This window comes from Arctopsyche grandis, chromosome 12 (assembly GCF_051622035.1).
Source record: "Arctopsyche grandis isolate Sample6627 chromosome 12, ASM5162203v2, whole genome shotgun sequence".
Lineage (NCBI taxonomy): Eukaryota > Metazoa > Arthropoda > Insecta > Trichoptera > Hydropsychidae > Arctopsyche > Arctopsyche grandis.
This window is the reverse complement of record NC_135366.1, coordinates 9,690,991-9,705,244: the sequence shown is the minus strand read 5'-3', so window position 1 is coordinate 9,705,244 and position 14,254 is coordinate 9,690,991. Positions and strand designations below refer to the sequence as shown.

Genomic DNA, 14,254 nt, shown 5'->3' with positions numbered 1-14,254 from the left:
ACTTCAGCACTTAATGCGTTTCGATTCATTTATGTATTTATATCTCAAATAGGTAAAATTTTATAAACGTACACAAAATATACATATGTACATGTAGTATCGAAAAACATGGTTCAGTGATTATTCCGCACAAGGCGATCTCGCACACGTGACTAAATTCTCGATCGCGAAACATCTGACATCCAAAATTTCCATCCATGCGAATTATCATACTTATGAGAACTCGAGTGCCAGATTTTGCCCTATCCTATTTGCGATTTTCCTATATCCTATTTGCGATTTTCGTGACAACGAAAATAATCCGTTTACCGATGACCGATTACAGCATTACAGATATACTCAGAAAAATTCTTTTCAATCGAGGTCAGCTCAAGGGATCGAACTCGGCGCCTCTCAGTGTTAAGCAGAAGCTTAACGACCGAGCCACGCTGCTGGCTATTATATAATAAGGAATAGAGATAAACATAGTTTTTATACTAGAAATAAGGACAAACTAGTTGTAAGTAGAGTAAGAAAGAATAAGACGGCTGGGGGTGTTTTTCACAGAGGTGTGCTCATGTATAATGCCCTCACTGAGTGCATCAGGTCTGCTAAAAACATGGATGCATTCCTGCGAGGTGCGAAGAGACACCTCTGTGAGGGACAGTACATATAAGTTAATTATAAATTTTAGAGTTAAGTATAATAATTAAGATGTATTTTTAAATTAGCTTGATAGCTAAAATATATATAAATAAATAAAATAAATAAATATCTTTTCTATATTTTTATTTTCTCTTAGTTATTATGTTACCGTGCCAGGCAATTTTATTTTTGTTCTTTTTTACCTTTATTTACTCTTACGTCATATTCTTTTTCGTGTTTACTTTTTTTATCATATTATTGTCATGATATGTATGTATGTGTGTATTTTGATTTCAGAATCTGAAACGGTGTTTAACTGAAGTGAAAACAGGAAATGACACTATTGAGCGAGTGACATCAAACAGACTTATTCTTATTCTTCCAAATCTTCTGTGCATGTTTATAATGATTCAATTATTTATTCTGAAATTGACGTATGACAAATGGACACGCTCGTGCGTAAGTTTGGATAACAGAACACTTTTGAGATTGGGGGCGGTTCTTCTTTTTTTATTAGGTCAGGCATCATCGCGATAACATCGTATACTACCTATATATGTACTCCAAAAACGGCGACTTCGAATGATCGTTGCAATGCTATCTGAAATTCCAAGCACGCGACTGAAATCGTGGAAATAGCCACACAATTATACTGAAATCCGCTGAAACAACGAAGGCTTCCGTCGGTAGTTCATAGGGATATGACGTCACGGTACCAGGTGGGGAAATGCACAAAACTTTCGTGTCGGGGGTGTGGGGAAATGCTTTCACCGGCTACCCTGAATTAAAACTGGGTTATTGCACTTTGGCGGACGTATTTTTAGAGCAGGGGCGCTCCAGTTTGGCGGCGATTCCTTCGCGAATATGTCGTGAGTCGGGTTGCTCCATGATTTTTGAGTCGCCATGATTTTTGCAAAGTGTATCGGAATACCATGACCGATGGACGTGGACGTGGTGAAGATTCACATGGCTATAACGTCCGCTATGCAAGATGACAAAAATGAACCAGCGAAAGAAAACGTCCAGAAGAGAAATGGCAGACCGCATAGTGCTCATTCTTTTTCGACGAGAAAACTCAGTCCAGGTAGAAGACTACGGGAAATTGTTAAAAAATACTTTTCATTAAAGAACAACCTCGTTGAAAAGAATACATTTTCAGAAACTAATCCTTCTGAGGGCCCGAAGCAGTACAAGCCATGGGTTAGTAGCGAACGTTGGAAAGAACTCAGAAAAATGGCGGAAACTGCAGGAAAAGAGAAGAAAGTATTTTTGATAAAAGGAGGAGGTTTTCCTGCCATAAGACACGCATTACTGGAAAGAGGCTGGGTGGAAAAAATCGACTCCTCAAAACCGCGCATACATCAAATGTATAATCTGAGCTCTGAGCTATCTACGAATGACACAACTTCAAAAAGTTTAAGTGAATCTGAAAAATTATTAAAGCTCAAATGTGAAAAAGCAATATTAAACAAGTTTTTGGATCACCAACCCGTGGACTTTTTGTGGACAACAAAAAGAGACAAATATGATTGGATGCTTGTAAAGAAGGATGTGATGATAAGCAGGTAATTTATTTAAATATATTTATAAATATATGTTTTTCAATTTGAAACTTTTGATGTAAAAGTTTCCATCAGGTTTTGCAGATCAAGTTTTACATCAAAGGAAGGTTTGTGTGCCGCTTTGAACCAAACGTACTGGTATAATGAACCCGGAGTGGCCAGTACTATGTTTCCTAGATGTTACATTCTCCACAATCAAGATCAATTGGACGAGTTTGTCGACGATTTTCGTTTGACTGCATGTTTAGGACTGCTCAAATGGTTGACGAACACATTTTCGAAAGGAGGTCCTGAAAGTGTAGCTTCAATAGAAGGCAAAGTTCCATGTACTGCTGTCGAGTTTGCGTTAAATCGAGTCAGTGAATATTTAACTTTCGTATACCACAACGATATTGACGAAGTCGAAGACCGAACTAAGCATATATGGGAACACGAGTGGGATCAATTCTTGACTCATCATTATTTATTGATTCATGAAAACGCAAAATTTTTGGATGAAAACTCAATGTGTTTCATGTAATTAATGTATAATTTAAAATTAATGCTTTTTATAATAAGCTTATTCTTCAGGAATGTGAATGTTTTAGTGCAACAGAGCGACGTGCATCAAAATTACTTTTGGCTATTGCCAAATATTGGCCGCAGATGGATTTAGATGGAATCATGAATATTTGGATAGTGAAACCTGGAAATAAATGCCGAGGCAGAGGCATTCAACTAATGAACAACTTAAAAGACATTGTTGGTATTGTAAATTTTCCTCTTGCTGCTAAAACGCGATACGTTGTACAAAAATACATTGGTAATGATTTCTTGAATAATTTAGGTAAGTTCATGTGAACAATAGAATTGAAAAGTAGTTACTATTTATTTTAGAAAATCCTTTAATTATCTACAATACAAAATTTGATATACGTCAATGGTTTTTGATTACAAGTTCCCAACCACTAACAATATGGATGTACAAGTGAGTATCGTTTGAATTTAAATAATTTTTATAGAAATGATGATGTATTATATAATATCAATGCTACAGGGATAGTTATTTGAGATTTAGTTCTCAACTCTTCAATTTAACAAATTATCATGAATCTGTTCATCTAACTAACAACGCAATCCAGTCAAAATATAAAAACCACAATCAACGAGATAAAGCACTACCGGATGAGAACATGTGGGATTGTCATACATTTAAAACTTATTTGAGGTAATTAGAAAATTATTACATATATAATATTATAGTCAGAAAATATGTATTAAATTTCTTTAAATGTATAAGGCAAATTGGTAAATCCGGTATTTGGGAAGACAAAATATACCCGGGAATGAGGGAATGTCTAATTGGCACCATGCTTGCTTGCCAAGATACTATGGATCGACGACTAAACAGTTTTGAATTATATGGGGCAGATTTTATGCTCACAGAAGATTTTACTCCCTGGTTAATAGAAATTAATTCCAGTCCAGATTTGGCACCGACTACAAGTGTAACAGCTAGATTGTGTCCGCAGTGCTTAGAGGACATAACAAAAGGTTTTTTTTCCAGCATTGATTTTATAAAAATTTTCAAGTTATAAATTGTCATTTTCATGGAAGATTTAAATTTCAGTTGTAATAGATAGAAAATCAAATCCTGATGCAAACACTGGCATGTTTGAATTGATATATAAGCAGGTGGTACCAAGAGCGCCTGCTTATCTTGGTTTATCACTCTCTGTTAGTGGTAAAAAGATATTTAAGAAAATCAAAGTTGAGAAACCCAAAACGGAAAGAGAACCTACACCAGTTGTACCAAAACAAAAACAAGAAGAAGAATCACGTGTTAATACACGACCTAATTCTGGTTACAACAGCTCGGTGATACCAGAATTAATGTCATGGCTTCAGCCATACAATGCAGACACAAATCAAAATACCACAAAGGAATTTGAAAGAAAGCCCACGCCAACAGTTCAACATGCTTTAACAGTAGTTAAATCGGGTTTACTTTTAAAAGCGTCAACTAAGAAACGAAAATCTAGCTCTAACACGTCATTGAGAAAACACAGTGCAAAAAAAGATAGAAATCAAAATATTAAAACGAAAAATCCCACAGCTGCAAATTATTGCTTCAGAAACGACAATGAATTGAAAATAGCTAATTCAAAAGATCCAAAAAAAGGCAATAAAGTCCCAAGTAAAAATATAGAGAAAATTTATTGGCACGATCCAAACATTATTAAATCTGTTGGGAATAAGCGATGTTATATTGAACCAGCTGCATGGGAACGAGATACTGCTAGTATATTAAGATCGTGTTCATCATCCGTATTACAAAGTGGTATTAAATCAGACGGTAAACAAACTCTACAAGTTACTCCGAGAGTATTCAGTCCAGGTATAATGGCATTTCATAAGATGTTGCGTAAAGGACCAAATGACACACTTGAAACTGATCCAACAAAATCATTCTCAACTGTGAGTTTAAATATCAAAAGGGTTAAACACTGTAAAAGGGACAACAAAAAGTTACAAGATATAGAGATTAAATTAAACAAAAGTGGTTCATGTTATAAACAATATAAAACAGAAGTAACGTTAGACAGCAATAACAACTGATTGCTATTGCATTGTCAAGAAGTAGAGGTTGTGATGATAGTTCAATTACAAATCAGTGGATTAATCAAGAGTGCATTAATCATAATGCAGTTTTAATCAGAAGTATCAGCAATAGTGATAAGTCTATGAAGTATTAAAAACACGGAAGTCAATACACTAACAGTCATCTGATTACTGACAACTCACAATTAAAATCATTATTATGCCCTCGCTATTACCACTGTACAACATTATATTTATGTTTATTGTTAGTATCAATTGTAAAAATGTTCAATTTTATCAGCAAGAGCGAGAGCTGCATCAAGCAATCTTTATATAGGATATGTAACAAATAAGGATACGTATCATTTCAAGGAAGAGAACAAAAACTGACGAGCAATGAGATCACCACTGTACAATATTATATTTTTATTTATTGTTAGTATCAATTGTAAAAATATTCAATTCTATCAGCAAGAGTGAGAACTGCATCAAGCAATCTTTATATAGAATATGTAACAAATAATGGTACGTATCATTTCAAGGAAGAGAACAAAAACTGACGGGCAATGAGATCACCACTGTACAGTATTATATTTATGTTTATTGTAAGTATCAATTATAAAAATATTCAATTCTATCAGCAAGAGTGAGAACTGCATCAACAATCTTTATATAGACTATGTAACAAATAATGATACGTATCATTTCAAGTAAGAGAACAAAAACTGATGGGCTATGAGATCACCACTGTACAGTATTATATTTATGTTTATTGTAAGTATCAATTATAAAAATATTCAATTCTATCAGTAAGAGTGAGAACTGCATCAAGCAATCTTTATATAGAATATGTAACAAATAATGATACGTATCATTTCAAAGAAAAGAACAAAAACTGACGGGCAATGAGATCACCACTGTACAGTATTATATTTATATTTATTGAAAGTATCAATTATAAAAATATTCAATTCTATCAGCAAGAGTGAGAGCTGCATTAAGCAATCTTTATATAGAATATGTAACAAATAATGATACGTATCATTTCAAGTAAAAGAACAAAAACTGAAGGGCTATGAGATCATCAATTTCTAAAAATAAAAAGATAAGAGAAATGTACACTGTTTGCATTCGTTTATCTCAATATGTATATGTAAACATGGCATCAAATTGTCACAACACACCACAAAACATACATAGATAAATGATATTTTACTATAAATTTGTTGTTAAATTGAAGCGAATAAAATAAATGTATTCAAATATTATTGTTTTTGTAAGTGATTATTTTATCATATAATTGTTTTAGATTATATTATTATTATTATACAACCAAAACAATCATATTTATTTTTTTCGACTTTGTTTTACTTACATAAATTAATTACCCTTGAAATAATAATTAAACAAATATCGCTAATGAATATTAAAAAAAAAAAAAACAATTGAAATTTAAGCTTTCATTATTGGAACCTAAATTGTAGAAAGTGGGACTAAAATTACTTTGCAAAAAATATTTCTATTTTTAAATTAAAAATGGCTGAAGATAAACAAATATCGATTGAAAAACTGTTGTCAAAATTACGTAGGAACCGAGTTAAGTATCAGCATTTGAAGCAGCTTGCAAATAATGCGATTGCTGTTAAAAAAGTTTTCAGTCTACAAGGGCAGTGTGCTGCAATAAAAGATTCATTAATAGAACGGAATTGGGTGCAAAAATTAACCGTAGATCAATCAACAAGGTTGAGGCAATGTCAAATCACGGATGAAAATGAACTGAATTCAACGTTAGAATCGATACTAATATCGGAGATACTTCACAACACGTCACCAAATTTACTTTGGTATTCAGTTTTCAGAAACTTTTCAAACATCTTCCACAGTGATCAAACAATAAACAGAATTTGTATGAGCGATTACGATTTTTCAACAAAGAGTGGTCTTTGCAAATCGTTCGAAAACAAACAATGGTGCTGTGTAAAAGGAATATCCAACATCAATATTCCTAGATCGTACATTTTAGACAATGATAGCGTAGAAGAATTCGAATACGATTATAAATTTACAGCATGCACCAGTTTGCTGAAGTGGTTTGCAGGTGAACATGTACATTATACTGAAGGCATGACAATTGTTCCTTTTGATAACCTACAATTTGCAATGGATAAGTGTATATGTTATTTGAATTCTAAAGAACATTTTGATATAGATAAAAGTGATGAGTTTGAATTGGGTGACTGGTCGACGTTCCTTGAGAATTTTAACGATTTAACTCATGGAATTAAGCAATTGAATATGGAAAATATTAACTATTTACATTATAAAATCTTGATATACAAGATTTTGAATAAAATTAAAAAATATAATCCTCAACATTACTGTGAAGGCATATTCAACTTGTGGATTGTAAAACCAGAATATGGCAGTCTAGGAAGAGGAATAACGATAAAATCTAATTTGAATGAAATTTTCGAGAATATTAAGACAAGTGCATATAAATATGTCGTGCAAAAGTATATAGGTAAGGGTATGAAATGATAATGAATTGTTAAATGGATGAAGTTCTGAAAAAAACATTCACCACGTGACTAATATTTTAACCACCAAACTACATAAAGGTTTTTCATTCCAAATTGATCCTTTTCATTTTAAAATGACCCTTTCTCATTTCAAATTCAACCTTTTTCAATTCAAATTGACCTCTTTTCAATGTCAATTTGAAATTAAATAAAAAGGGTCAATTTGGAATGAAAAACCTATATATCTGACTTTTTTGTACAATAAAATTAAACTGGTGATAATATGAATCAAAACATTGTTTTTGTGGGAAGGTTTCATTTTCAGAAATACATACATCCCAATGTGATAATTCAACTTACCTAGAATAACTGTTGAGCTCTTATTTAATACAAAACCATTGTATTATTTATATATACATAAATAAATGCAGGGTTTTTTTTCTCATTTCTTGTCAAGATTTTATTGGAAAAGATTATATTCAAATTATATTATAATATATATGTAGAATATTCGTTTGAAACATAAAAAATGTTAACACAAAAAGGTGCCAGAACGCCATTTCACCGCGTTACATGGGAAAAAAGCCCTGCATATACGTATATTAGACTTTTGCTGTCATTAATATTTAATATTATTTTTAGAAGCACCTTTACTGATATATAAAACTAAGTTTGACATTCGTCAATATTACCTAATTACCAAAACATACCCCCTCACGATATGGATGTACAGAAACTGCTACTTGCGATTTAGTTCTAAAGTGTACGATCTGTACAACTACCACGAATCCATTCACCTAACTAATCATGCAGTGCAAAAAAATTACGAAGTCGGTGACGATAGAGATACAAATTTGCCACAGTGCAATATGTGGTCGTTGTTGCAGTTCAAGGAATATTTGTGCAAAATCGGACATCCAAGGGTTTGGAGAAATATCATATATCCAGGGATGAAAGAGAATATAATCGGCACAATGCTGTGCAGCCAGTCAGGAATGATATATAGGAAGAACGACTTTGCATTTTATGGTTGTGATTTTGTATTGGATGAAAAATTTAAACCGTGGTTGATTGAAATCAACAGTCGCCCGGACATGACACCAACGACACCAGTCACTAGAGAAATGTGTCCGGAAGCTCTGAAAGATTCTATGAAAGGTATTTTATACGGTTAACTTTTATATACATATAGTTACTTCGGATGCAGTGCATCCGCTCTAAAATCGTCAGACAAATTGAACGACAGATTAACGGACGGCTGCTTTAAATGCAATTCTCGTCTTCTCGAATGATACATTGCACATCAGATGACGGGTAACCTTTCGATGTGCACAGATGCAATTATTAAAATTGAGTTGGATCTTTCAGGCGAGTTTAATAAGGCAAGATTCGATAAGTTCCGAATCTTGCCTTATTAAACTCACCAGAAAGACCCAACTCAATTTTAATAATTGCATCTGTGCACATCGAAAGGTTAATCGTCATCTGATGTGCAATCTATCATTCGAGAAAACGAGAATTACGTTTAAAGCTGCCGTTCGTTTATCTGGCGATTTTAGAGCGGATGCACCAAACCCAGTTACTTCGTAATTATTTACATCTTGATTTATTTTACAGTTATTTTAGACTACCCAAACGATCATGGAGCTAATACGGGAAACTTTGAACGCATTTATTGCCAAACGACAACTCCGTCAAGATACGCCATGAATAAACAGAACATGAACAAACTTTGTGTAACAGGAACACAAATTTTGAAAGAAAAAGGAAAACATGTTAGCATCAAAAGTATTCCTAGACGAAATACATTAAAAATAAATCTATACGATGTAAAAAAAATCAAGCCTTATAAAATCAAAGAAAAAAAACATTTTTGAACTGCTTTATTGGATAACAAAAATCATCATAATTCATTATGAAAATCATCATTATACATTCACTATAAATTACAATGAAATACAATTGTAATATTTCTATAATATTATGACTGTAAAATCGTTTATTAAATTGTGTAAATTCATTGTGTAAATTTGTAAACTACGATGGCGGAGTCGCATTTTAAGTAATTTAACCACTCAAGCCTGAAGAGATTGATGAACACAAGATTGATGTATCACAAAAATGTCACCAAAACAATCTTTTTTTTTTAAATAAACCAAACAAAATGAAACAATAAACATTTATTTTAAAACATTCATTTTTAGAAAAAAACCGCAAAGATTATGTTATATAAAAAAAAAGTATTTTAAACAGTATAAATGTAAAGTTTTACTATACAACGTCAAAATCTATAAATTATCGAAATAATAACAAGATATACACAGAAAACATATTATACATATGTACATGCACACACAACCAAGAAAATATGGAAATGTGAATTGTATAATTAATTAAATTGAAACGATGAGATTGTGATTGATGCAACCTATCGTATTAAAAAATGTATTTATAAATATGTATAAAAAAAAATTATACAACAATTAAAACATGAATTATTGCAAGGTATGATGATCAGGCATGAGGGGTTAATAACAATGAACTTTCGAATGTAAAAACCTATGACTAACAATATATTTGTTATAGTGTAATAAATGTGTGATCAAATATTCAGCGGTATTGAACTGAACTAAATGACACACATTTTTCACAAAATAAAAAAAAATTAAATCTAAATAACAATAATGTAACTCAGGAAGAGGGCTTTAACGAAAAGGATAACTTAGGTCTGGAATTATTTTTACCAAGAATTTTTTTCTGTTCCTCTTTAACGCGCTTCTCTTGTTCTTTCTTGAGTTTTTGTCTTTCTTCGTCCATCTTTCGTTGCTCTTCGATCATGGCTAGCCGGTCTTCAGCCTTGAATGCGAAATAAGACATTTTGCATGACAATACACTAAAGCAACAGTAAAACAATGAAAACAATGCCAAAATTACCAATTTCTTTTGGGCTTCCTCAATTTTACGGTTATTTTCAGCCATGATCGCTTCTAGAGCTTGTCTTTTGCGGGCCTCCTCCTCCTGTATAATAAGATGAACAATTAAGACATAAAACAATAACGAATTAAATAAAATAACTACTTTCAAACATTCCCTTCACTGATGCATGTTTTCAAACATCAAATAAATAATAATAAAATGTGCCCATTTTTATAATAAGGCTTGTCAACAGTGCATGTTTGTCCACAAAATATAACACATAATAAAACTTGTCATACAATATAATCATTCTTTCTTAGTTGCACATACTTGAGTGCAGTCATTGCACTCAATTTCATATAACATCAAATATACAAACATACATGCACGTTTTGATAATCTGTCAACGTGTGGTAACTGTTTAAGAAAACTTTTCTTGTAAAATTTTAAATGAAATAGTATTCATTGATGAAAAAGTGGTGCTCGAATATTGTATTCCAAAAGTGACGATAATCTGGTGCGAAAATAAAAACATATACAATATAACACTTTTTAAAATCGAACCCGATATTGAAAAGAGCCGTATTGTTCAATTTAGAGCACTTTTTTAAAAGAAAAAATCTTTTAAAAATCATGTACAATATAAGGTCCAAGAAAAATATCTCCAAAAGGCAGAACGACTCACCACTTGGACAAACCCTTGAAGAAGTCTTATGAAACAGTCACGCTGAAAACACTGTCATCACACAACTGCAGACCACTGAGATGAAAAAATTAATAAAGTAATAAGATGTCAAAGAATACCTTGTGAGGATCGGCCACTACCGTCAAAGCAGCCAACAGCCAAAATGAGACCATGGGTGTTCAGTTCGCGTACGGTTCTGTCTTCATACCTGATTTAGCTACTACAAGACTGGTCACAGCCAGTACTTACGACTCATAGCTCAACTTAATCCCTCCCCATATAATTATTAAGCTTTACATTATGATATGTACATTAATAGATCACAAGAAACTGTATTCGAAATATTCGATTTCAAAATTAAAATTTGTAAGTCAACAGCACAAGGCTATCTATCAATATGCATGGATGAAAAAATAATAGTGATAGTGAAAATTTTATAATAAAATAAAAATATTGTCATTTAAAATATATATTTATATATATGTAATTATATACCCAATCGCTTAAAGTGTGCAGCAAAAAAAAAAACCCAAACAGAAATAAATCAAAAACCCATCGCGTGAAGTTGATTTTCCACATATATGTGAACTAAACTGTCAAGATTATAACTGTAAATTATTGGTTAACTGCTGTTTAATTTGTTATAGAAAACTTTCAAACTGTTCACGTTTGAATTCATAAATTAGACATAATTCTGAATGAAATAGAACAGCAGTTAGCAAGTATACAATGCGTAATTACACTGAACAGTTATTGCGCATTGTACCTTTTTCACAAATTACATAGAAACATTATTACCTCACGGAATTTTTCCTCTAGACGTTGCTTCTCCCTTTGTCGCTCCATTTCTGCCATCATTTCTTTTTCCATTAACCTTTTTGCCTCCTCCACTCTTTTGGCCACCTCCATTTCAATTTCATCTTTACGTTTTTCTAATTCTTCATCCACCCGCTTTTTAACGAGCAATTCTATTCTTTTAGCAGCTTCTTCTTCAACAACCTACACACACATATAACAAATATATACAAAAACCTAAACATTGTTTTCAATCATAACCAAAAACATACAAACAAACCTTTTGTTCAGCTTCTCTGAGCCGTCTCTGTCGTTCCATGTCAGCGAGTCTATCCACTTCATCCATGTGCGTACGGGGAGTGCGAGGCGGTCGAGTTCTCTGACGCCGTGAACGAGAACGGCCATCGTTAGACCCCACACTACTAACACTCGATGAAGCTGAATGTGAACGTTTTCTGCAAAAATATAGTGAACATCAATCAAGTTTTCTACCCGTTTAAGTGTTATGTGGGTTTTGTTTATATAAAATTAAATGCTTTAATTTATAATATATATAAAAACGGACGCGATGTATGTATGCATGTTTGTGGGTATGTGGCGGACGCGTCAACTAACAACCAACTCCTGATATTGAGCGCCAAGCATCAGATACACTGCATAGGAGCGTACACACAATCAGTAGAATATACTAGTGGTTATTGTATAATGCTTTGAACAGAGTGGTCACGGGGTTTAAATCCCACTGGTGGGAAAATCCTTCTGCTGGCCAGATCTATCAGAGTTTGTCAATTTATTTGATTTTCATTGAAACGGTTCCAACAAATTGGCAACCTTGCCCATTTTCTCGCAAAATCTCGAGTTTTCAGCAATTTCAAATTTCGCTGAATTGTTTAAAATGCTGTTAAATGTACACATTTTACCATAGATGTCTCTGTGGATATTAATTGATATGTATTCATGTACTTTGTATAATATTAATAATACTTGTGTAACGTAGAGATTAGGTGAATGGCGCTCGTGGACTGATGGTTTACTAGCGCAGATCACCTGATCTCTCGTTCCCGCCAAAATGGCCTCTACGAATGAATGAGCCATATGCAACGGCCAATGGGATCATCTGACTCATTGACCAATAGTTGTTGAGCCCAAACATGTATAAATATGGGGCGCTCTCGAATTGGAAACCATTCCAAGTTCTACCAAACGACTTCTACAACCCTTCTGCGTCTTTCTCTCCGATTCTGGAAGCCCCCTCTTCACGTCCACGCAACACTTGTATCAAATGTACAATGTTTCTGGCCAGGAAGGCGCATTTGGTTTACCTGTTTGGCCTTCCTGGTATAAATTAAAAAAAAAATACACATCCATGAAGACACACATTTATTCATCATTTATCGTGTAATGCGCGCATTCAACTTTTTCTATTAATACGTGCGCGTACATAAATTACCTTACATTATATTGATATATAACATAACTTTATTTTAATTCGTGTATCAATTCTTTTCCGAAACCACCCATTGAAATCAACGGGCACAACACTATATTGATGGTAAATATAATAAATGAAAAAAAAATCAGGCATGCCCGAAAACGTATCTGTTTTGGCAAATATTATTTGACAGTTCACCATAGACAAAATGCAACTGCTGAATATGTACATCGCTTAATATAAATTTAACAATTTTTGGTCGAGAACTTGTTGGTAAACATGAGCACGTTTCAAGCACATTCGACCGATAGTCAGGTATTGAAATGTCAAAATGAAGATAGGGCAAAGCACAAAGCACGTAGAATATAGTACCTCGTCTTGTTGCGAGTGGGATCTCGCTCCCGTTCTCGATCCCTGTCCCGATGCGGATGAGGATGCGGATGTTGATGCGGTTCTCTGTCCCTGTCCCTGTCCCTTTCGCGTTCGTGCTTCGGCCGCGACCGTTTGCGCTTATGGCGAGCGGGCGTGCGAGAATGCGAGCGAGACCGCGAGCGCGATCCCGAACGAGACCGACCCATGCTCGGTGACAGCTCGCTTCTCAGGGGATGCGACCGAAGCTCAGCTCGTCGGCGTTCGCACCGCACTCTCCGTTCCCTCCGCTCTGTGCTCCGTGCTCTGCGATCTCCAATCTGCAATCTGCAATCTGCAATCTGCAATCTGCAATCTGCAATCTGCAATCTGCAATCTGCAATCTCCTATGCCGAGTCTCCGGTCCGCTGGCCGCAACGCTTATCGAGCGGCGGAGGTTGTCGTATATCGGCGGTGCTGCCACCCGCGCCGCATCACGCACTGCGCCAGCCACTATTCACGGCTGCCAACCGTAGCACCTACAGCTGTCACCCTGTTAATTCGAAATTCGTCAAGCAACACTTCTCTGTAGTAAGTGTGATATTGATTGATTAAATTTCAACTAGTGGCCTGCCGCACTTGATAAAAAGTGAATTTTTGCAATCTATCAATTGAAAAAATCACTCAGCCTAAGCTAATATCTCTTTTTTTATTTCATCTCTGACCAAACGCAAACTCGAAAAATGAACAGCCCAATATAGTAGCGTTGAAGATAAATACAAAAAGAAAAGAA

The 14,254-nt window shown here is 34.0% G+C and overlaps 3 protein-coding genes across 4 annotated transcripts; 2 read left to right on the top strand and 1 right to left on the bottom strand.

Annotated features, from left to right (window-relative positions):
- Nucleotides 1-943: 943 nt before the first annotated feature.
- Nucleotides 944-6,020, top strand: LOC143920258 (tubulin glycylase 3A-like). Of its 2 annotated transcripts, XM_077443051.1 has the most exons (8): nt 944-1,708; nt 1,784-2,189; nt 2,262-2,702; nt 2,774-2,988; nt 3,063-3,153; nt 3,223-3,393; nt 3,466-3,719; nt 3,796-6,020. In XM_077443051.1, the coding sequence occupies exons 1-8, from the start codon at nt 1,564-1,566 to the stop codon at nt 4,782-4,784; spliced, it is 2,712 nt and encodes a 903-aa protein (XP_077299177.1). In that variant the 5' UTR covers nt 944-1,563; the 3' UTR covers nt 4,785-6,020. The 2 variants fall into 2 exon arrangements, with proteins under 2 accessions (XP_077299177.1, XP_077299176.1); XM_077443050.1 differs by having other exon boundaries at nt 1,464-2,189.
- Nucleotides 6,021-6,302: 282 nt separating this feature from the next.
- On the top strand, nt 6,303-9,177 carry LOC143920419 (tubulin glycylase 3A-like). Its single transcript, XM_077443304.1, has 3 exons — nt 6,303-7,287; nt 7,928-8,443; nt 8,903-9,177. Exons 1-3 carry the CDS (start codon nt 6,303-6,305, stop codon nt 9,160-9,162), a joined length of 1,761 nt encoding a protein of 586 aa, XP_077299430.1. The 3' UTR covers nt 9,163-9,177.
- Arglu1 (Arginine and glutamate rich 1) lies at nt 9,151-13,995 on the bottom strand. The gene is made up of 5 exons (XM_077443062.1): nt 13,486-13,995; nt 11,962-12,136; nt 11,685-11,885; nt 10,220-10,303; nt 9,151-10,141 (listed from the first exon to the last, which is right to left on the bottom strand). Exons 1-5 carry the CDS (start codon nt 13,689-13,691, stop codon nt 9,977-9,979), a joined length of 831 nt encoding a protein of 276 aa, XP_077299188.1. The 5' UTR covers nt 13,692-13,995; the 3' UTR covers nt 9,151-9,976.
- Nucleotides 13,996-14,254: the final 259 nt, after the last annotated feature.